Here is a 22463-nt window from a genome sequence, read left to right on the forward strand (position 1 = left end):
GACGCTAAGAGGGAGTATTTTGTGTAACTAGTGCAAAAAATATTTTTTAAAGAAAATAGGGTGAAATATTAAAATTACAATAAAAATTCACACCTGTGGAAAATGTTATGCAGTTAGCATTAACACAGACAAAGTTATCAAAAAAACAAAACTGAAAAAGCCAAAAATGTCCACAAGGATGCACAAGGGTTAATGCTTCATTTAGACCGGCTCTGAAAAATGACATCAGAGTTCAGTCATCAAAATGCACCACATTTGCAAGTTCAAGGAAATTACAGACATGATTCTCTAATGGATGGTCCTCTTGAGTGAGGAGGAGTATCTGGACAGCCGCTGTAACGTGGTGTTGGTGATCTTGTAGAAAAGAGCCTTAGGATCTAATAGGAGGATTTGTTTAATGAAGGATGGAAGAAGGTAATAAAATAAACATGGATGAATATTAACAAGCAAAATATATACATAAACTCAACAAAAATCTTTTGTTTTCATGCGTATACCTATTCTCTCGTTAAAGGTCATGCTGGCTCACAACACCTTCTTCTGTTAATGTTCTGAGCTGTTAAATGAAGAAACAATTACCAAGTTTAACAACCTCCTACATTGCGAATCTGTATCAAAGCATCAGAAAATGTTTGGCCTCCGTATTCCTCCTTGATAGTATCTGTCTTTGGCTATCAGATGGCCTCTATTACACAAACCTTTAAAATAACCTGGCAACTATGCAGCTTTAAAGGGCACCAGTGAAAACACACACAGAATAATTATGAAGCTGCTGACCTCTTACACTGCATACGTCACCGGGCAGCATCTGTGGCAGAGAACACGGAAGAGTGAGTTTGGCATTACTGCAGTGTTTCAGATACTGTATAGGATCTTACTGCTTTACTTAAGATTGACCTGATTGCAGGGCATATCCATTTATTGATACCACTGAAAAGATTTGACTGTCATTAAATGAAAGATTTTCCCTCTTAAAAACGCAAATGGAAAGGTCTGAATGCCAAAAAATACAAAAAACTATGCCCACATGAAAGGTTAAAGCTACATTTTACATGTAACAAATGCTGTTGAAAGAATGCGGTGCTTTAAAAATTGTGTCATGATTTACTTACCCTCATGGCATCCCAGATATTCTTAAGAACACAAAAAAAGATTTTAAAAATAATATTTCAGCTCTGTAGGTCCATGCAATGCAAGTGAATGGTGATCAGACCTTTGTAGCTCAAAAAATCACATAAAGGAATCATAGAAGTAATCCATAAGACTCCAGTGGTTAAATCCATATCTTGAGAAGCGATATAAAAAACAGATAAAAATGTACAGTAAGTCTAAATCTAAATCTCCACTTTCACATTTACTTTCAATTCTGAAAGTCACATGTGGTGCCTGTTTAGTTTCATATTCACATCTGAAATTGAAAGTGAAAGTGGAGATTTAGAGTAAAAAAAGCATTAAATATTGTTCTGTTTCTCACCCACACGATTATATTGCTTCTGAAGATATGGATTTAACCACTGAAGTCACATGGATTACTTTTATGTTTCCTTTATGTGATTTTTGGAGCTACAAAGGTCTGATCACAATTCACTTGCATTTCAGATTCATTAATAATCAAATCTCTTTTAAAATGCATTATAAATCATTGATAAGCAGTTATAACATCATGAAAATAATGGGTGACTATCATGCAATACTTGCCAAATAGTGCCCATTTTACCTCAAATTTACAGTAAAAAAAACTGGCAGCTGTGGTTGCCAGAAATTCACCGTAAAAAAATATGGTAACCATGTTTCAGGCTTTACAGGATGTAATTTTGATACCTTTATATTTTATGGTGCATTACCATAATTTATATTATTAAATAATAAACTTGATATATTAACCTTCTGAAACTGTAAAAATCTTCTTTTCACTTTATAATGTATTGTTAATCACCATAGTAATTACAATAGAGCACATGATGACATAAATTTAATCAATATAACTCTTCCAGGAGCAATGACCAATAAACATATAGAGACAGTGCTCAGTGTCACTCACACAAACACTACACACCATCATGGTAACATATCTGAAATTAAAATAATGTAATAAACATGAAATAAACTACATTAAATGTAACACAGAACACCCCAGTGTACATAACTGATATTAAAAATAAGAAGAAACATAACCATTCTCATAAAATATAATCAAATGAACTGGGTGATGCAGGGAATTCTGGGAATGCCCGATTATTGTTTTTACTGTAATTTAAAAAAATATATATTTACCGTAAAAAGTACATGTACTCTCTTGTTAAACATAACATAAATTGTACTGTTAATTATACAGAAAATCATACTTTTTGCATAAAAAAATTATTTTACAGTAAATATTTTTAAATATTTTAAATAATTTTACCGTATATTTTAAGGTAACTACCCTGTTATGTATACCATGTCTTGTTTCACTGTTGCCCTTTTGTTTGCCATTTTTGTCACTTTTGCACTCCTTAGTTTTCACTTTTGTCCCTTGTTTAACTCCATAGTCTCCTTGTTAGCGTTCGTGTTCTCTGTCATTGTTTTCACCTGCCCTTGTTAATTTGCCTTTGGTTTCTGTTAATCACCTTGTCATCTAGTTTGTGTTCTGTTTGTTCATTGGCCCCTTTGTCCCATGTTTTTGTATTTAAACCCTGTCTGTTTGTTCAGTCTGTCAGTCGTTGAATGTTTGTGAATGTTGTTACCCTGCCCGAGTTCCCTGCCCGAGTTCCCTGCCCGAGTTCCCTGCCCGAGTTCCCTGCCCGAGTTCCCTGCCCGAGTTCCCTGCCCGAGTTCTCTATTTATGTTTATTTCCAAATAAACCTCTGACCAGTGTTGGGGAAGTTCAAAGCTTCCCCAACACTGGTCAGCTGTCACATTGTGTCACATGCAATGATAACATTTATTGTACTGTTCACTGAGCTTACGGTACCTGTCCTGCTAACCGAGCAAAGAATGAGGAAATGCAATTATGAATAAGCAGATAAAAGCTTCTTTGTTGATGTTTAAATGCCCCAGCGGAGTGCCTTACCTTTCAGCTGAAGAGATTCTCCAGTGCACTTTTGTGGCCACGCAAGCTGGACTTTACAGTGGACCAGAAAGGGTATATAGAATGAAACTTCTCTTCTTTGAAGGGGAAAGCAATAGAAGGAGAGATAGAGAGAACAGTGGGCTAACCTTTGATCTTGTATCGCTTTAGGACTGAATGGAACTGGGGCCACTATGTAAAATTAGGGAACATTCTGTGATGCTGGAAATTGCTGTTCCAAAATTGCAATTTCAGAATTGTGTGGCTCAGACACTTTTCAGAAAATCTGAAAGTGTTTACTGCAAATTATACATATTTTATTCAGTATTTTTGTCTTGATTTTCAGTTAGAAAGTAAGTACACATACTTAAAACAAGATACATTGAGAAACAAAATATTAATATATAGAGGCCTTTATTCAGAGAATATATTATTTAAGGTAAGCTTATTTTTCAAAATTAAGTGAAAATTTTATAGACGTTTAACTTGCCTTAAACTTAAAATTCTGATTAACCATTTCATTGCAGTAAAAAGTTTGCAAAGTATGTGCCAAAATGAAAAATAAAAGAAATTATTATATTTTCATTTTCGAAATGACACTGCATTTATTCTGTCAAATTAAAAACTAAAATGTCATACATTTTCCATTTAAGTACAATCACGAGGCAAGGCTGTCATAATTTGAAATGAAAAGGCAAATGTGAAAAAGAAATTGTATTTGCAAAGCTTTTCCTTATAATTCAAATTAAAGTTCAGTTCAGATATCTATCTAAAGATTTATGCTTAAAATAAGATAAAAAATAAATGCCATAATAAGACATAATTAATTGTTGTCTTATATCTAGCTTCATAACTAAATTCATCTTGTTTGAAAGATGTTTACTGTTTTACCAGAAACAAACATTTATATATCAATCCACACAGATGCCACTGAAAAAGGCAAAACAATTCAAACAGACAGTCCTGTACATTAGATCTTTAAATTACTTTATTTCTGATTTCATCATCAAAATCTTAACAAAACATTTGTTTTCTGACAATAATATACTCAAAGAGCCACATTTTTGCATTTCGAGCAGGTCTTCACAAAACTGTTTTCAATCTGCATACAGACGAAAACAAAAGTAAACAACAGCAAACTAACAGAAGGGTTTTAACAATGCATATTTACATCCCACAGAAAAACAATAACCCACCGCCTGAGACCAGGCAAAGCCAGATAAACGTGATTTTCATGGAAGTTAATGGCCTCCAGAGGATGAAATGGAAGGTTAGAACACAGGGGGAGAATACAAATGAGAGACAATATTGCTTTTCATTGTGTTTTTTTGCCCTATGTAATCCATTAATAGATTTAGGGGTGGGGTGTGTGTGTGTGTGTGTGTGTGTGGGGGGGGGGTTGATGAATTAGAACCAAAAAGACAAAATTTGCTTGAATCATTAGTATGAGTTCTCCATAAATCATTGCGGAACAGATTATTGATATCCACACAATTAGCAGTGGTCACGCCTCTTTCTATTGCTCTTGTCTATATCTATATCTCACTTCAATGGACCGAGTTTGAGGTTTTGGCTGAGCACTGGTTATTTTCTTGCAAAGGGAAAAAGCTCTTCTTTACAAATGGAACAAAACAGACTCAGAATGTTATTATGAATAACATTGACATGCTGTATGGGTTTGCAATTAACAGCCAGTTAGCAGATTTTATGTTGCTTATGTTTAATTTTACAAAGGTTTTACAGCTTGAATACACATACTTGGGTGCTACTGTATATCAGGACAAAATACAAACCACAGCATACTATGTGCCTTGATCATACCTTATCCTGTTGCCTACAAATAACACTTACAAGTGCTGGACGTATAATTACATTTTATCATCAACATGAAATATATAATTAAATCTTCAAGCTTTACTAATATTTAATGCAATATTTAAATCGCCGCATATGAAAACGAGGCTTAATGGGATGGGATGTTAAGTCATTTCAGTATCTCTTAGTATTGCGAACCTGGGTATCAAAAATTTTATGTCATTCAGTTTTAAATGTTGAAAATGTCTTTCCGCAAATTTTCAATGAACAAAATGCTCTAGAAAACTTAGGTTCGTGAAAATTAGATGTGACCTAGAACCAGTAAAACACTGAACGGACTGCACCTCGTTGACGTCCAGTTAAATATAGTGTGTCCTCTGCCTAAAGTCTATTATTTTCTGTTCTTCAATTATAATAAGTTCAGGTTTGTATGAGTTTTATCATAATCTCTTTCTATTAGCAATGAATGCCTTTATTTTAGTATTTCAGAGTTAATACTGGCTCTGTTCCAAAACCTAGTGCACTGCCTAGATAGGCAGCATTTCAAGGCGTCACTGGCATGCTCCAGACTTGAAAGTAGTTCTAAAAAGTAGGAAACCTAGTAAGAAACCTGCTTTTGGCCAAAGAAAGAAGAGAAAACTTAGAATGCATTGTGACAAGCTCAAATCATTAATTTTAAAATGGTAGACGAAGCGAGAGAAATATTGATAATATTAAACCTTAAAAAAAAATCAAAACGAGCTAGAAACTTGCTGAAAATTTGCGGCTTGTTAATATCCCATGCAAAAGATGACCATTTGCTGTAAATGTTTGCCAGAAATTTGCAGCTCTTCACCGGTAGTGGTGAACCTCTGGCAAACATTGCCAATTTGCTGCAAGTTTGCATCAAAGCTTGTTTGCATCTGAAAATGTAACTCAATTTATTTAAGGGCTTATAATCAAAACCCAAATTTTTTTTTTATAAAAAATGAAATGATAATTTAAAATTGGCTTTTTATCATCTTTATGTTACTCAATATTTGTGTGACGGCCCTATATAGTGCTGTTAGCTTAAGTGCTAACACCAAACTCGATTGAAATCAGTTGTTGAGTCAAGTCTCCTGGATGTTTTTCCATGAGATTTGTTAATTGTATGATGAACAGAGTTGCTGCCTACAGTATGAGTAGTGTTCCAAATTAGCCACTCATGAGTTTTCCATGATTAGAAAGCAGCTGCCTATGTAGCAAAGCAACACACTAGGTTTTGGAATAGAGCCTTTGACTCAATTTTTGCCAGGCCATTTTGTTCAGCATTCAGTAACAACCAAATCACAATATTTGATGTCTAAAGAGTTTGTAGACTGTAGTTCTGGTTGAATGTGGCAGATTTAGTAGACAGAGAATAAGTCTGGTGACAGGGCCAAGTCCACAATAGCAGCAGATGTTAGCCTCATGGGCCAACCCACGCACACTGACAACACTGCTATCTCTCAGCCATGTGCAAGCCTCGAGATAAGCAGTGGTTTTTTGTCTACACTAATTTCTGCACAGATGAACAGATGTGCTGTATGTGTTAGTGTGTGGTATATATAGCTTCTTTCACAAGATGTTTGCCCCAATGTGGTTGTGCTGCAGTGAAGAAACTGACCAATGGATTTTCTGTCTGCTGGCACTCTCTTTTCCACTTACTGTCCTTCTGGATATTTGCATTAGACACTCATTTGAGAGTCAGCACAGAAATAAAATGTATTTTCCATTCCTTTAAATCCTGCCTTTGATGGAATATGTGTTCTCGGCAGACACTAATACCCAAAACACATTGGAAAAGTAAAGATGTAGAGATGAAGACTCTAATAAGACAGTAATATCAGTAACCTTCTAAAACAGTATGGAGAGGGTCCCCTCATAGCCATGTTCGAATCACATATACTACACGCTTAATCTCAGTAACTGCCCTGTTACTAAACACTTTGACTGTAAGGAGTGAATTTCTGCAATGACATCGATAACTCAGAAATGTTGTGTTGTATATTTCCTGCAAAACCCCCCCAAAAAACATGACTTGCACTACACACAATAAAATAATATTAGCATTTATTCATGCTGTTTTGCCAGAGGGGAACTGGCCCCCACAGTGAGTCTGGTTTCTCCGAAGGTTATTTTTCTCCATTAACCAACAGCTTATGGAGTTATGTTTTCCTTGCCACAGTCACATTCGGCTTGCTCACTGGGGTTTTTAATAGAATAATTATTCATTCTTATACACAAATTAAAATCATATTTTAGTAAATCTACAAAATGATGACTCTAAGACTATAGCTATTACAGCTTCATTTTCTGTTAAAGCATGATTTTCTGTAAAGCTGTTTTGAAACTATGTGTGATGTAAAAAGCGCTATACAAATAAAAATAACTTGACTTGAATGATACTGTTGATAATGATAATAATGAAAATGTTATCAAATCTGGATTAAGTTGTCTGAGATAATTGCGCATTCCTGTGTTTAATGAAAAAGTATCGATACTCAAAACCATAATCAGCAGTGATTTGTTGGCGATACGAAAGACCGATTTAATAACATTATTAATTAATGAATGATCATATAAATTATTATATGTATTTATTTACTGATATAGACTTATATAAGAGATTTGTTATTTTGTATGTAAATAACATTGTAGGCCTATATATTTTTACATATTTGCAAAGTATTATGATTTATACTACAATATATTTTTGTATTAATTAATGTAACCCCAGCCAAACAAAAAGTTCTCTTAAAAAGGATAATCACAACTAAAGTGAGCAAAATAAAGAGAAAAGGCTGAAGAGTTGTGAATAAATTAAGTGTGTAAAATTATTTTCAATTGCACTTACTTTAGAATTAATACTTTTATTTTTAAAAGTTTATGCGTGAGGGCATAAAAGATCTCTTTAAAAGCCTGCATTCTTACATGACCAGAAAACAACGGAAATCATAAAAAGTTTTTTATTATGTAAGAGGGCTATCATGAACACTTTTCTAATTGCACAAATGCAGACATCTTACTTTCATTAAGTTCTTTGCATCATTTGAGCTGTAGAGGGTGCAAAGAACCAAGGTCAATGCACACAGACATTTTTTTTTGTAAATTCCTCCCTCTTGACTAAAGCGGTAGCTTACCTCTAAATGAGCAAAATACATAGCTCTCCCTACCGACTGCTCGATCACAAAAAAAAAATAGTTCAGGAAGAATTAGATGCAATGGGAGTAATAGAAGAATCCCACTGTGATTGGTCCAGCCCGGTTGTTCTTGTTCCAAAGTGTGACCGGTCTGTAGCCTACATTTCTGTGTGGACTATAGGAAAGTCAACGCGGTATCTAAATTTGCTGTATACCCAATGCCTTGTATTGATGAGTTGCTCGATCGCTTTTCCTCGACACTGGGGTATCTGGGGTTCCACTTGGGTCAAAGGCAGGTGCATCCCCAAATTGATGAGACAGTTCTTAGGGCTGGCTGGTTATTACAGAATGTTTGTGCCTAATTAATCGGATGTCACCAGCCCGTTGACAGAACTTATTAGAAAGGGAGCTCCAGACACGGTCCAGTGGATGGAACAGTGTCAACAGGTGTTTACGCAAGTGTAAGCTGCACTTTGTGGTGTAGAGCTTTTACATTCACCTAATTTTCTCTCTCCCTTTAATTTTACAGACAGACGCTTCAGACAGGGGGTTTGGGGGCCATGCCCTTGCAGGTGGTGGAGGGGAAGGAACGCCCGGTGCTGTACATTGACTGCAAGCTTTCACAGAGGGAGACTAAGTACAGCACCACTAAAAAAGAGTGTCTTGCCATCAAGTGGTCAGTCCTCACTCTCCGGTACTACATGTTGTACTACACTCCAATGGCTCCACCGCATGAAAGGTGCCAACGTGCAGATCACCCACTTGTATCTGACTCTTCAGCCATTTAGGTTCGAGGCGGTCCAAAGACTGGGGATGCAGATGGCTGTCGTGGACATCCTTTCCAGAAATGGGCAAACTGAATGACTCCCCGGCCTGAGTCGGGCGGTGGGGATATGTGATGGCGGGGGCGTGGTTGAGCGTACGTCCGGAGAAAGAAAGCGGTAATGGTGCACACACCTGAGTGTTATAATGTCTAACACCTGTTTCTGATTGCAGTAAGCACTGGAGAGAGTAATATAAGGAGGAACCATGCCAGTGACAGAAAGAGAGAGTTACTACAGGAGAGACTGTGAAGCTGTGAATGCTGAAAAGCTTGATTGTTGAATGCTGAAAAGCTATTTGAGTTTATCTAATTAAAGACCTCTAAAGTCCATGGTTTCCCATTTCCTCCTTTCCCACCCAACAAACCCTTTCACATTCAGTAATTGTAGAAATTCACTATTCACAATAAGCCATGATTAGTATAATTCAAGAGTGAAGGTTTACAATAACAAGACGGTTACTTAGATTAGTTTTCAGCTGGTCATGTGATTCTAAAATGGCAGCCCCATGAGGGTGCCACAACCTCATGTTCAATAAAACAGCTTTTATAAGGTTACTGATATGACAAGAGTCCTCATCTTATGTGGCTGATCATGATTTTATACATACAGTATGTTTCAAAATTACAATTAATTTCATTACAAACTTTTTAATGGGAAAAAAAGTGTGCACCTTTAAGACTTGTTGTCAGATAATACTGTATATCTTGAATTAATTCCTAACTCCATAGGACATTTTTTTATTGTTTTAAGTATAATACTAACCAAACGTTTGTGATGTTTAGCCTTAAAACAAGAAAAAAACAAAAAAACAATGGTGTAAAATATATTCACTTAAAGCACCAGTTTGGTGTTTGTGTGAATGTAATGTATTAACAAATTCATTTCCAGTAATGAGCTCTCTGATTATTAGTGAATCACTCCCATCTCCTCCTTTTAGTAAACATCCTGTATGGAGTGAACCGGTGAAAATGGAAAAATAAACATTTGGCTTGTTTGTTCTCTGCAGACTAACAGCACCAGCGTGTATATTTTCAGCAAAAACTTCAGAATTTTCTTTTTCAGAAATGGAAAAATTTGAAAGTCAAGTAAAGAGAGCATGTTTAGACGTGATTGAAAACAAATTCCATGTGCTCAGCCTTAAACAAATGACCACAGAGCGGCAAATTGTTAGTACATTAGCAAAATTACATTCTAAAGCAAATATTCAGAATGGTTTATGGTTGCTTTGTTTAGTCATGATTTTGTTTTGAATCAACAGAATGGTGAGGGTAGGAAGAAAAAGTAAGAGCTCACCCCACTGGTATACTGCAGAATTACGGGAATAGGAAATTGCATGTAGCTTCAAGATTTGGTGAATTAACAGCAATAAATTGCTGATTTTGTTGAGGAAGTGAATCATCGCTTTGAATCATAGCTTAAAAGCTCAGAGGATCAAGGTTACTCATCCAAACGTCATGGTTACTGTTGTAACCTCCGTTCCCCGATGGAAGGATGAGATGTTGTGTCGATTGTAGTGAAACAAGGGGTCTTTTCTGAGAGCTTCGGGTACCTATGAACTTGAGAAAATGCCAATGTAAAGTTGGCAGACAGAATTTGCATGCCCCGAATACGGTTATAAAGGGGAGTGGGCGAGCGACTGTCAGACAGGTTTTCACTGAGGAGCCGAGAGTAAGGTTACGGCGCATTACAGTTGTAACGTTCCGGTGTTGTCTGTCCTATGTTCTCTGTTTTCACCCATCACGTTTATGTCATGTTTCCTGGTCTGCTCCGTGTTTTCCATCTCACCTGTCACCGCTCCCATTCCATGTCACGTTTTCCCTGTTGCCCGCCTGTAGTCTCACTGTCCGAGCGTAAAACTGCAATTCCCACAATTCCCGGCCCCTCTCACTGCCTGCACTCTTCATTGTTCTCACCTGTGTCTCGTTGAGTCTTCATTGTGTTCGTGTATTTAACCGTGTCTGTTTCTCCTTTCCCTTGTCGGTCTTTGATGTATGTGGACGTCTGTTATCCGTGCTCTTGGTCTTTGTTTTCTCCCGTGGAACCCTTGGTATGCTCTCCGTGTTTGGTTAACCCTTTGTATGCCTTCCGTGTTTGGTTTTACCCTTTTTCCCCTCGTGGATGTTTTCTTTGTTCGTGTTTGGTTTTGTGATTTAATAAAAGATTCCGCTGCAAGTAGATCCCTTGTCCCGTGCCTACCTTCACCGTCATTCTTGACAGCAGTGGTAGGGATAGTGACGTGGCAAGGGGAACACAATGTCTCATTCCTTCCATCGGGAATGGAGGTTACAACAGTAACCATGACAGTCCCTTCTGTCACTCACTCGACGATGTGTCAATTGTAGTGACAGAAGGGGTCCCACTTCAAAACACCATGCACTACCCATGTTACGTGACTGCTGAGCCAGGTGCAAGCAGGCTGCCGCATGCTAGAAGCAGCTGGGTCGGCTGCATGTAACCCTCCCCATCGCCACCACTAAAAGGTGTCATGTACCGCTCTCAGGTTCCCAGTACCCATACGGGAACATGTGACACGACTTGTATGAGAGCCAGCCGGGTCTATCTTAACAGTATAGATGCGTCGGAGAAGGCATCATTTCCCGTTCCTATTCATTCAGGGGGAAAAGGCCCTGCGGAGACCATGATGTGCCCAGACTGGGGGGAGGTAACTAGTGGCTAATACACATGGGGATTGTCAAGCCACCCGTGGACATGACGCATTGGTAGATCCTGCCTGACAAGGGAGGAGTTGCTACAGACATGGTGACCGGGGGGGCAGCGGGGACTGCCCAAGAGAAATGCAGGTCTTGCCAGCAGGGGTACCGTACCAATTGCCGATTTATGTATGCTACCGTGGCAGTGCTGTCTGAATTGATCAAGACGTGCTTGCCCCGAATCAGTGGGAGAAACCTCCACAGGGTACAGCCAACAACTCGAAGCAGTTGATGTGCCAACGCAGGCGGGGTCCCGTCCAGGAGTCAGCGGCTGCGTGCCCGTAGCACACGGCGCACCAACCCAGTTGAGAGGCGTCTGTGGTGACCACAACACATCTGGACACCAGCTGCAGGGCGACTCCTGTACCCAGAAAACAGAGGTCTGTCCAAGGGTTGAAATTCTGATGGCAGGAAGGGGTGATAAACACATGGTATGTGCCATGGCACCATGCCTGTCTCGGGACTCAAGACTGAAGCCAGTGCTGGAGCGGTCTCATATGCATTGCCTGAGCGGCGTGACCGCAGCCGAGGATGTATATGCCCCGAGAGCCTCTGGATCGGTTTGAGAGGAAACGCTGTGCCTGGTTTGAAGCAAGCAAGGCACATGAGCACTGAATGCGCACGCTCGGTTGTGAGGCGCGCTGACACTGAGACTGAGTCTAACTCCAAACCGAGAAAAGAGATGCTCTGAACCGGAGAGATCTTGCTTTTTCCCAGTTGACCTGAAGCCCTAAACGGCTAAGTTGCATGAGCTACTAGTCCTTGTGGGCGCATAGTAACTCTCGTGAGTGTGCTAGGATGAGCCAGTCAGTAATTGAGTATGCGGATGCCCACTTTCCATAACAATGCTTTCTTGGTGAAGACACGAGGGGACTGGGACAGGTTGAAGGGGAGGACCTTGTACTGATACGCCTGGTCGTTGAACACGAACCGTATGAAGGGTCGGTGTCGAGGCAGAATGGAGATGTGGACGTACGCATCCTTCAAGCCATGCATCTAAACTCCGTGCAAGGGGCACTAACAGGATGATCGTTTTGGACGTACCGGTTGGGGCCTCGCTGCAGGGGGGTGCAGGTAATAGTGCTTCAGGAGGCAAAAGCGCCTCCTGAGTCTTGGGTGCTGAGAAAAAATCTCATGAATGAATGGGTGAATGAGTCACAGTGTTAAGTGCTTTAAATACAGTTAAGGTTAAAAAGGTGCTATAGAAGTGCTGACCATTTACCTTGCTCCACGCACCCTGGGGGCGGGTTTTAGACAGTGGAGGAGATCCACGTAGGGATCGTCTTCGAGACTCGTCAGCGCTGGCCCCCTGCTGGGGCTGGGCAGTTGTGGGTCCGGAGACGAGATGGCTGCATCCGGGGAGCCGGGACTGCAAACTTTTGACATCAGGGTGCTGTGAGAACGGCACGCACCGGTCTGATGATCCAGGCAGTGAGGAAATTGCTCTTTTATTGACAATTTGTACCAATTTGTAAAAAGGTACCACAGCCCAAAGGATGTGCGGCAAAAGAAAAAGGGAGAACTGAGGATTCTCCTCCCAGCCCTTCACTGTGGTCTTGCTACCAGCTCCGGAGCAAGCGCCTGGCTTCCTGGGTGCACCGTCTCAGGTTCGTTTAGGGGTTTTATGGGCCCTAGAAGAGGTCCTGGAGATGGGGTGGGTGTACGCCGCCTGCGGGTAGCTTAACGCTGGGGCTGAGAGCTGTGCTCAGGCTGAGGCGGAGCTGGTGGTGGTTTCTTCGCAGGGGGACTCCCACAGCGAGCAGACAGGGGGTGGCCTGCGCTGCGACGGTGCGGAATGATGTGAGAGATGGCCTCTGTCTGTTTCCTCACCAAAACTGCTGGGGGAAGTCGTCGACGGTGTCGCCGAAGAGACCGAACTGGGAGACGGGGGCATTGAGAAAGCGTGCTTTGTGAACGTCACCCATTTCGAACAAGTTCAGCCACAGGTGGCGTTCCTGGACCACGAGGGTGGCCATCGCCCACACGAGGCCATTGCTGTGACTAGCTCTGAGAGTGAGGTCGGTGGCAGAGCGCAGTTCCTGCAGCATGTTGGGATCGGGACTACCCTGGTGCAGTTCTTTGAGTGCCCTAGCATGGTATACCTGCAGGAGAGCCATGGCATGCAAGGCGGAGGCATCCAGTCCAGTGGCGCTGTAGGCTTTCGCAGTCAGTGTCGACGTTGTCCTACAGGCCTTGGAGGGGAGTTCCCATGTTTTGAGAAATGAAAGCTGCGACCGCAACGTTGCCATGGTCATGTCCTCGCAGTAAGAACATGAACATCCACAAATGCTGCCTCAGTGTGATCGCTACCCAGGCACACGAGGCAGCGTCTATGACCTTTGGATCTGGAGAGATAACGGCCACATCCAGGAACTACACAGCGGCAGAAGGGCATCTTTAAAAAGACGTGTCCTGAAAAGGACATTCAACTCTCGCTTGTGTATGTTGCTCTTGTACCAGAAAAAACTATTTTAGAGGAGAATAAACACTTTTAGGAGAGAAGTGCTGTCGAAGCGCCCAAGGGCAGAGTCTGCACAGCATGCAGAGAATAGAAAGCTGCTGGAATGCGCCGTCAGATCCAAAAGAAAGCTCTCTTGCAGAAGTGGGTGATGCAGTCGTGACACACAGCTCGCTGACCACACAACCGCTCGAAAAAAATCTGTCTGACAGTCGATCGCCCGGTCCCCTTTATTCCCTTATGTCCAGGGTGGGGCATGCAAATTCTGTCTGCCAACTTGACATTGGCCTTTTCTCAAGTTCAGAGGTAAGCAAGGCTCTCAGAAGAGACCTCTTGTGTCACAACAATCGACACAACGTTGAGTGAGTGACAGAAGGGGAACTACGACTTTCTCGAGGCTTTCACGACTACTAATGTTTACCAGTCGACTAGTGGCAGGGGCAGAGCTAGGGGGTGGCTAGGGGTGGGACCATGGACTGCAGCCTGGCCAGCTATTGGCTACCCCACTCGCAATTGCCATTTTGGTAATGTATTGTCTTGGGCACAATTTAGTTGCTACACCAACAAAGGCTACAGCCCCTACCGTCAGCCACCAGTGTGCCTCTTTAGGTCAGGAGAGTGAGGTTTATACACATTGCTCAGCAATTTCTCAGCGGGCTCCCATTACAGTTTGCTCATAACACGATTTGTGAATGTAAAGCTCTCATGGTCCACTTTGGTATTTTCACTTTTGTATACTTTGTACACAAATACAGCGTAAATGTTAGTAATTTTCCTCCTGTGTCAGATGTGTAGAACAAGCGCATTAAGGTCATGTGATCCAGGACTGGTCGACATAAACCCAATGCGCTGACAAGTGGCATGGCTAATCGACAAGTTGAGTAGTCGTGCAACCCCTTATCCATACTGTTAATGTGACTGGGTATGCATTTAGAGTGGAAAAATCATGTTTCTGAATAAATGCTGTATGAAAAATATTTTAAACAAACCTCTCCAAGAAAAGATGTGTCACCATTTATATCAGGCTCATGCTGGTAAATAATCAGATATTTATATAATAATAATTGTATCTTATTTGTTTATTATATTTCTGTAATTAGAATAAGTTTCTTATCCTGCTTCCACTAAACAACAGTCTTTTCAAAATCAAGGCACAGAAAGTAGTATTGATTTTCTGCAACACTGCCACTGAGCTAATACCTTGCTGTAAGAGCTGTTTTATGATGTTGTAAAGTTCCTGCGACTTAGATTTGAAATGTGGTGGGCAGGTAACTCTATTAGCATTTACCTAACAACATCAAGCTTATACTCGATACATCATGCATAAAGCCTTGGAGCAAAGTACAAGCCACTCTCATTTAACAAGTTGATATTATTTTAATTTTCCTGGGCTTCTCAAAAATACAAAACCAAGGAGAAAGAGTAAGAGCTGGTGGTGGATCACAACAGTTAGGGCACATACCAAAATGTAAAGTATGCACAGCAAAAATAATTTTACATACCTTATTTTTGTCTTGTTTTCCACTAAAAATAGCTCAAAGTCATTCAAATCAAAATATACATGCATGTTTTTTTTCTCAATAAAAGTGAATTGTAGAGGTATTAGGGAGGCCAGCAGGGGGTGCTCACCTGTGGTCTCTGTAGATCTCAATGCCCCAGTATAGTGATAGGGACACTATACTGTTAAAATGCACCATCCTTCGGATGAGATGTTAAACCGAGGTTATGACTCTCTGTGGTCTTAAATATTCCAGGACACTTGTAAAGAGTAGGGGTGTAACCTCGGTGTCCTGGCCAAATTCCCCCCATTGGCCCTTCTCAATCATGGCCTCCTAATAATCATTATATATAACATTAATTCACTCTCTAAATATACTCTATCCTCTTCATCAATTGCTGTTTTTTGGTGAGCGTACTGGTGCACTATGGCTGCTGTCGCATCATCCAGGTGGATGCTGCACACTGGCGGTGGTTGAGGAGAGTCCCTTTTTCACTGTGTAAAGCATTTTGAGTGCAGTGTGAGAAAAGCACTATAATATAAATGTAGGATAATTCATTCATTCATTCATTTAATTCTGACTGTGTTTTAGTATCTCTTTTAGTAAAAGAAAGGACAACACAAGATTGACAGAATTGTCATGACAAAATCTTCATTATTGTGAAAAATATCCCTCATCAAGCAAGTTAGTTTCTCAAGTAAACACATCTTGATTTAAGAATGTTTAAATATTTTTACTGGAAAACAAGAGAAAATCACTGAATGAGAAAATATTTTTTTTGCAGTGTGACACAAGGGTTGACAAAGCAGAGATATCAACCTTTTGATTTTCAAATCGCATACACGGCAAACTTCGTTGGTGAAGTGATACACAAAATATGAAAATCTATGATGCTAATGAGATGAACTGAATAAAATAGCAGATAGAAAAATATCAATCTTTGAAATGAGAGTTCATATTGTGTCTCTCTAGAGGCGTATTCTTTGATCAGGTGTGCAGTTAAACAACTGATGGTTCCTGTTCACAAACGTGTGTCAAAAGAAGCGAAACAATATGGTTCTTTGCACTCTCTATTTACAAGATAAACATATGAAGATAATCTGTGCCAAAGACTGGCTGGACACATTTAAAAAATGTCTTTGAGCATCTTGACAGTCATTTCTCTTGACATGACAGTGTGAAATCCATTTCTTACCTTGCAAGCTCTCCACCAAATTTTCAGTGATGTCTTGGAGGAGTTTTACATTAAGATCCAAGTCTATTACGAGTGAGGCCAAACATGCCAATGTAGAGTTCAGTGTGCCCAGAAGGGTTACAATGGCTCCTGAGAAGACAGGTGATGATGTCACCACCAGCCATTGTTCTGCAGGCTTTGAATAAACATAGCGATATCCATTGACCATTGATGAGGTACCATGTCCACATTCATTGTGTAAAGTCCATATGCACAGGCACACAGGGTGAAAAAAACTGTGTTTACAGGCAATAATTCAATGTTCTCACATTATTCAAAATACATTTGTCAGGGTTAAAAATTAGAAATAAATAAAGAAAATGTTTTTGAAGTTGCACCACTTGGCACAGGGAAATTGATCTTCTAAAAGACTGGACAATGGCTTGTAATGTCAGAGAGTTTTCTGTTGATTGAAGTTCTTTCAAAATGCTTTCAACCAATAACTGAACAACAGTGAGTGAAATGGAATGGAATCTCTCAAAGACCTGTAATGTGTCTATTGGAATGAGTATGAATCATCTAGTAGTCTATTTGAGTACATAATTGTTCAATGATCAGCATCTGCTCTGAATATCTCAACTCAAACTAAACCTAAAGTGGCCTTTGAAAGAGTAGGGGAGACAAGGGGCAATTGTAACACACTACATTCCTTCAATAACAAACAAGCTAGAGTATCTGTGTCACACTTATTCAGCACATGCTCAGTAAAGTTCCCTATCCGCCTGAGAAAACAAGTGTGATCTTTTAATTTTGTGAAAAAGTTTTAACCACAACATTTATTAACACTTAGCAAGGTTGTTTAAATGTTAACAACATAAATGATAGATTATAAAATTGTCACCGTTAGCTACTGTATGATTTGAAAGATCGAACCTTTGATTATTTAATGAAAATTATTTAAAGTATCTAGTAAAAGACTGTTCTTTATTCATCAGCTAGTCAATGTACTAATGCACATTCATGTATAATATAAAATGTAGCATAATTATAATGTTCGTCCCACTCTGACACATATTCCTGATAGCTAAAAGAATGAGTACCATTTAAAGGCAAAATGTGTTGCAATTATACTATTACTTTGATGTGTACTCTTATTGTAAATACAGTAGGTCAAGCTTTATGATTAAAGGGGTGATTGTAAGATATCTGACTTCCTTTAATAAATACAATATTGTGATCAAATATTTATCTATGCACACTTGAAGTCAGAATTTTACATACACCTTAGCCAAATACATTTACATTTGTAACATTTAATCGTAAAAAAAAGCATTCCCTGTATTAGGTCAGTTTGGACTTCATTTTAAGAATGTGAAATGTCAGAATAATTCACATTCCCAGTGGGTCAGTTTACTAGTATTTGGTAGCATTGCCTTTAAATTGTTTAACTTGGGACAAACCTTTTGGGTAGCCTTCCACAAGCTTCTCACAATAAGTTGCTGGAAAGTCAGGTTTGAAGGCCTCCTTGCTCACACATGCTTTTTCAGCTCTGCACACACATTTTCTAGCAGACTGAGGTCAGGGCTTGGTGATGGCCACTCCAATACCTTGACTTTGTTGTCCTTAATACATTTTGCCACAACTCTGGAGGCATATTTGGGGACATTTTCCATTTGGAAGACCCATTTGAGACCAAACTTTAACTTCCTGGCTGATGTCTTGAGATGCTGCCACCCCATGCTTCACAGTTGGCCTCACCCATTTCCCTCCAAACTTAAAGATGGTCATTATGGCCATTTTGTTAAATCAGATCAGAGGACATTTCTCCAAAAAGTAAGATCTTTGTCCCCATGTGCACTTGAAAATGTAGTCTGGCTTTTTTATGCCTGTTTGGGAGCAGTGGCTTCTTCCTTGCTGAGCAGCTTTTAAGGTTATGTCGAGATATGACTAGTTTTTACTGTGGATATAGATACTTATCTAACTGTTTCCTCCAGCATCTTCACAAGGCCCTTTGATGTAGTTCTGAGATTGATTTGCACTTTATGCACCAGACTATGTTCATCTCTAGGAGACAGAATGCATCTCTTTCCTCAGCAGTATGATGCCTGCGTGGTCCCATGGTGTTTATACTTGCATACTATTATTTTTACAGATGAAAGTGGTACTTTCAGACATTTGGAAATTGCTCCCAAGGATTTTCTCTGAGCTCTTGGCCGATTTCTTTTGATTTTCCCATGATGTCAAGCAAAGAGACAATGAGTTTGAAAGCATGCCTTATAATACATCCACAGACACACCTACAATTCAGTACACCTCCTATCAGAAGCTAATTGGCTAATTTCCTAAAGCCTTGACATAATTTTCTGGAATTTTTCAAGCTGCTTAAAGGCACAGTTAACTTAGTGTATGTACATTTCTGACCCACTGGAATTGTGATATAGTCAATTTAAAGTGAAACAATCTGTCTGTAAACAGTTGTTGGAAAAATTACTTGTGTCATACAAAAAGTAGATGTACTGAACGACTTAGATATAGCAAAACTATAGTTTGCTAATATCAAATCTGTGGAGTGGTTACAAAATGTGTTACTTAGGTTAAATTACTTCAACCTAAGTGTATGTAAACTTCTGACTTCAACTATAAATACAGAATGTAACAGCACTATTACTGTTGGCACATATATACATTTCTTACAGTAAAAGAATACTGTGTAGGTATGTAGTAGTCTGTGAGTTATGAAGGAAAACATAATTGCCCCCAGTCTCCCCTAATTGTAATTCTTGCAGTTTCATCCAGTTGTAGAAACTTAATTCACATCTTCTTTGTGGAGTCATAAAAGTTAACAACAATAAATGAGCTGAGGTGACTGGCCACCACTATTTGAACACTGCTAAAGTAAACTAGCAAATGGTTATGGTTTATTCAGCTCTTCGATACAATTTTAGGCGGCCCTCACTTGTTTTTGTTAGATTGTTTTCTTTAATAATTGGGAAGCTGTTCCCAATTCCCAGTGTTGGACTAAATCATACTCTTTTTCAGGTACGTTAGTAGCTACTCAAGCTCAACTTCATTCTTTGTTGCGTTCGGAAATGTTATGAGCTTTTTGGCGCAAAACATACTATTCTGTAAGCTCAAATTTATTTATCGTTGTGTTGCAACATGTTATGAGCTTTTTGGCACAAAATATACTTTACTGCATGTACACATTTAGCTGTTCAAGCTGGATGGTTTATGTCATTGTGTTCTAAAATCTTATGTTGCCTTCTCTGCATTGCCACAAGAGGTGCTATAGTGGACATTACAATAAACTGTTTTCTTCTATGAACATTGTTCTCTTTCAGGTCAACTACTGTCATAGCAACCGTTTGAAGGTAAACTTGTTGAGCAAGTTAGCACTCCTCACTTGTATGTAGCTATAACTACAGTACCTGGAAAATAACAAATCCAATTTAATGGCACATACATTTGAAGGTAACTCCATCGCCCCCTTGAGGCCAAGCGTTCACGTCCGCATTTATGTTTCCTGCCTTCGTGTATAGTCACTCCAATATTCACACAGAGTTAGGGGGTTTCACCCCCCACCCCCACCGGGCACTCATCCCTCTTCAGTTTTCTACAGCCAACAGATACACACACAAAGAAACACACACATATACCATCTTGTAAAACAGGTAGCCTACAAACACAAAGCTTTCTCTGATAGTGTAGCTGATATCTTAACAGTACTAACCAGACTAAATTCTGCAGAAAAAAATAAAATAAAATGTCATCAGTGATAAACGCCACAGTATGAGTTGGATACATACTGATTTAGTTGTTCGATAACATTGTGAAAAGGAACACAAGCAATATGTACATCTACAGAATCTGGATCTTTGGTACATGTGCACACTGTACGACCTAAATTGATATTTTAATGAATACTTTTTATATTCAAGAGATCTTCTAAGTGACATGCTCATGTTTGGACAGATCTATCTTTTTAATCAAATAAGGACAGCATTTATGAACGCTCCCTGCAAACTAAATGAAAATAACAGCGAGTGGCCTTTGAGCTCTTGTGAACATTAATTTGTTTCTTTTCACTCTCACACACTCTCTCTTCTCTCTCTCTCCCTCATCAAAAAACCTTGTTTATTGCACATTCCTTTTCATTCTTCACTCAGCATGGGAGAATCACCATAATCTACTCCTCTTAGAAGGCATCATGTAGCATCGGAACAGAGCGAGGACTGAATGAGACCAAAGCCACATTTAACGTCTCATGCATGTTGTATTGGGTTTCAATTTGCCATTGAGCAGGATGGGGAAACAAAAAGAGTACATGGCCCTTTGATTCAGAGCAAAGAAATGGAAAAAGACAAATGGAATCCCATTTTCCAGGATACACTACACTCAGTTATTGAAATGTACCATATACCAGATCCTTGTATCCTCCAGCAGTGTTTGTGGGAATGTTTTTTTCACTTCAAACTGTTAGCATAGAAGAAGCCACAGCAGTATGTGCAGTTTCAGATGCACTGCTGTGAAAATGGTGGTGAAGTATGGATCACCAACCAGGCACAGCCTCCTTTTAAAACTACCCATTACGCCTTACTTTGCGAGCAGGGGTGTTAACGTCTAAAAGTGAGAGTGCTGGTGGATCGTTCTGTAGTTGGATGGCTAATGGAGCGTTCTGTGGTGGGGTAAGGGATGCTGGGCCCCTCGATGTGTGGTCTCTGGCTGGGTGGGGAGCAGGGCCCCACAGGGCCAGTGTTTAAGGTGGGCACGGCAGGAAGGGCTATGGTCTGGATGGTGCTCCTCTCGCGGGGAAGCTCATCCAGGCCCTCCAGGCTTTGCTGGGGACCCTCGTAGCTCATGTTAAGCCGCATGGGTTGATGTGCTTGGCAGTAGTCCACTATGGGCTGCTCATACCTGTAGAAGGTCAGCGTGCTCATCTGGTGAGGGACCTGGAGATAGGTGGATAGCAGCAGGGAACAATGTAGAGGTGATGGGTAAAGGAGAAAAAAGAGAGGGAAAAATAGTTAAGCTTTAGATCATTCATTTATGCAATTAAAACATCCCTTATCACAACAGTCATTAAATGTCTTGCTGCTGTTTTTGGTATTGTTTGTATTGTTGTACACTGGAAGCTCCTGTCACCAAGACAAATTCCTTGTATGTGTAAGCATACATGGCAATAAAGCTGATTCTGATTCTGATAGTCATTAAATGTTCCAAAACATAGTAAGCTGCCTTAAAAGGCAGTGTTTAAAGGCATCATAGGCATCTCAATGCAAAGGCTGTTTCTAAATATAGGCAGCAACCTTTTGGTGTCCTACATCTAGTTTTGGCTGCATTATACAGATTGATTGCACTGTGAATTTGGTGACAGTAGGTGGAAAGTTATGCTACTGAAATCAGTCTATGCTTACCAAAATTTAAACCACTGCCACGAGTGACCGAAGCGGCATTTGTTGTTGAATGTATCGGCAAGTTTGAGCACCACTTTCCAGGTGGAATGTCCACAGAGTGGTGTCAAAAGCGAGTTGTATTTTTATTTGTAATTTTTTATAATAAAGCAAAATACCTGATGGGGATGGCGCTTCTCAAAAATTCAGCAGAGTGGGGTCGATTTCAGAATTTACCTGAATGTTCATAAACAACAGGTATATTTCCTGTGTGATCATGTTGCCTTATAAGGCAGCATGGCATGTACACTTGTAGACAATGCCATAAAACATTGCAACAAAAAAACTATTCAAGATGTCAGACAAACTTGTCAAATATCTATACAATGTATTCAATACC

At 39.8% G+C, this 22463-nt stretch overlaps 2 protein-coding genes across 2 annotated transcripts in view; one reads left to right on the forward strand and one right to left on the reverse strand.

Annotated features, from left to right (window-relative positions):
- Positions 1 to 22463, forward strand: part of LOC127636083 (serine/threonine-protein phosphatase 2A 55 kDa regulatory subunit B alpha isoform) — a 1105001-nt gene that overhangs the window by 595612 nt on the left and 486926 nt on the right. The window lies entirely within an intron of this gene.
- The window catches only part of LOC127636082 (leucine-rich repeat transmembrane neuronal protein 4-like), a 151176-nt gene continuing 149999 nt past the window's right edge, over positions 21287 to 22463 (reverse strand). Inside the window, exon 3 of the mRNA XM_052116464.1 lies at positions 21287 to 21622. Coding sequence (XP_051972424.1) covers positions 21287 to 21622 — 336 coding nt within the window. The remainder of the gene's footprint in view (positions 21623 to 22463) is intronic.

The sequence above is a fragment of the Xyrauchen texanus genome, chromosome 43 (assembly GCF_025860055.1).
Source record: "Xyrauchen texanus isolate HMW12.3.18 chromosome 43, RBS_HiC_50CHRs, whole genome shotgun sequence".
NCBI lineage: Eukaryota > Metazoa > Chordata > Actinopteri > Cypriniformes > Catostomidae > Xyrauchen > Xyrauchen texanus.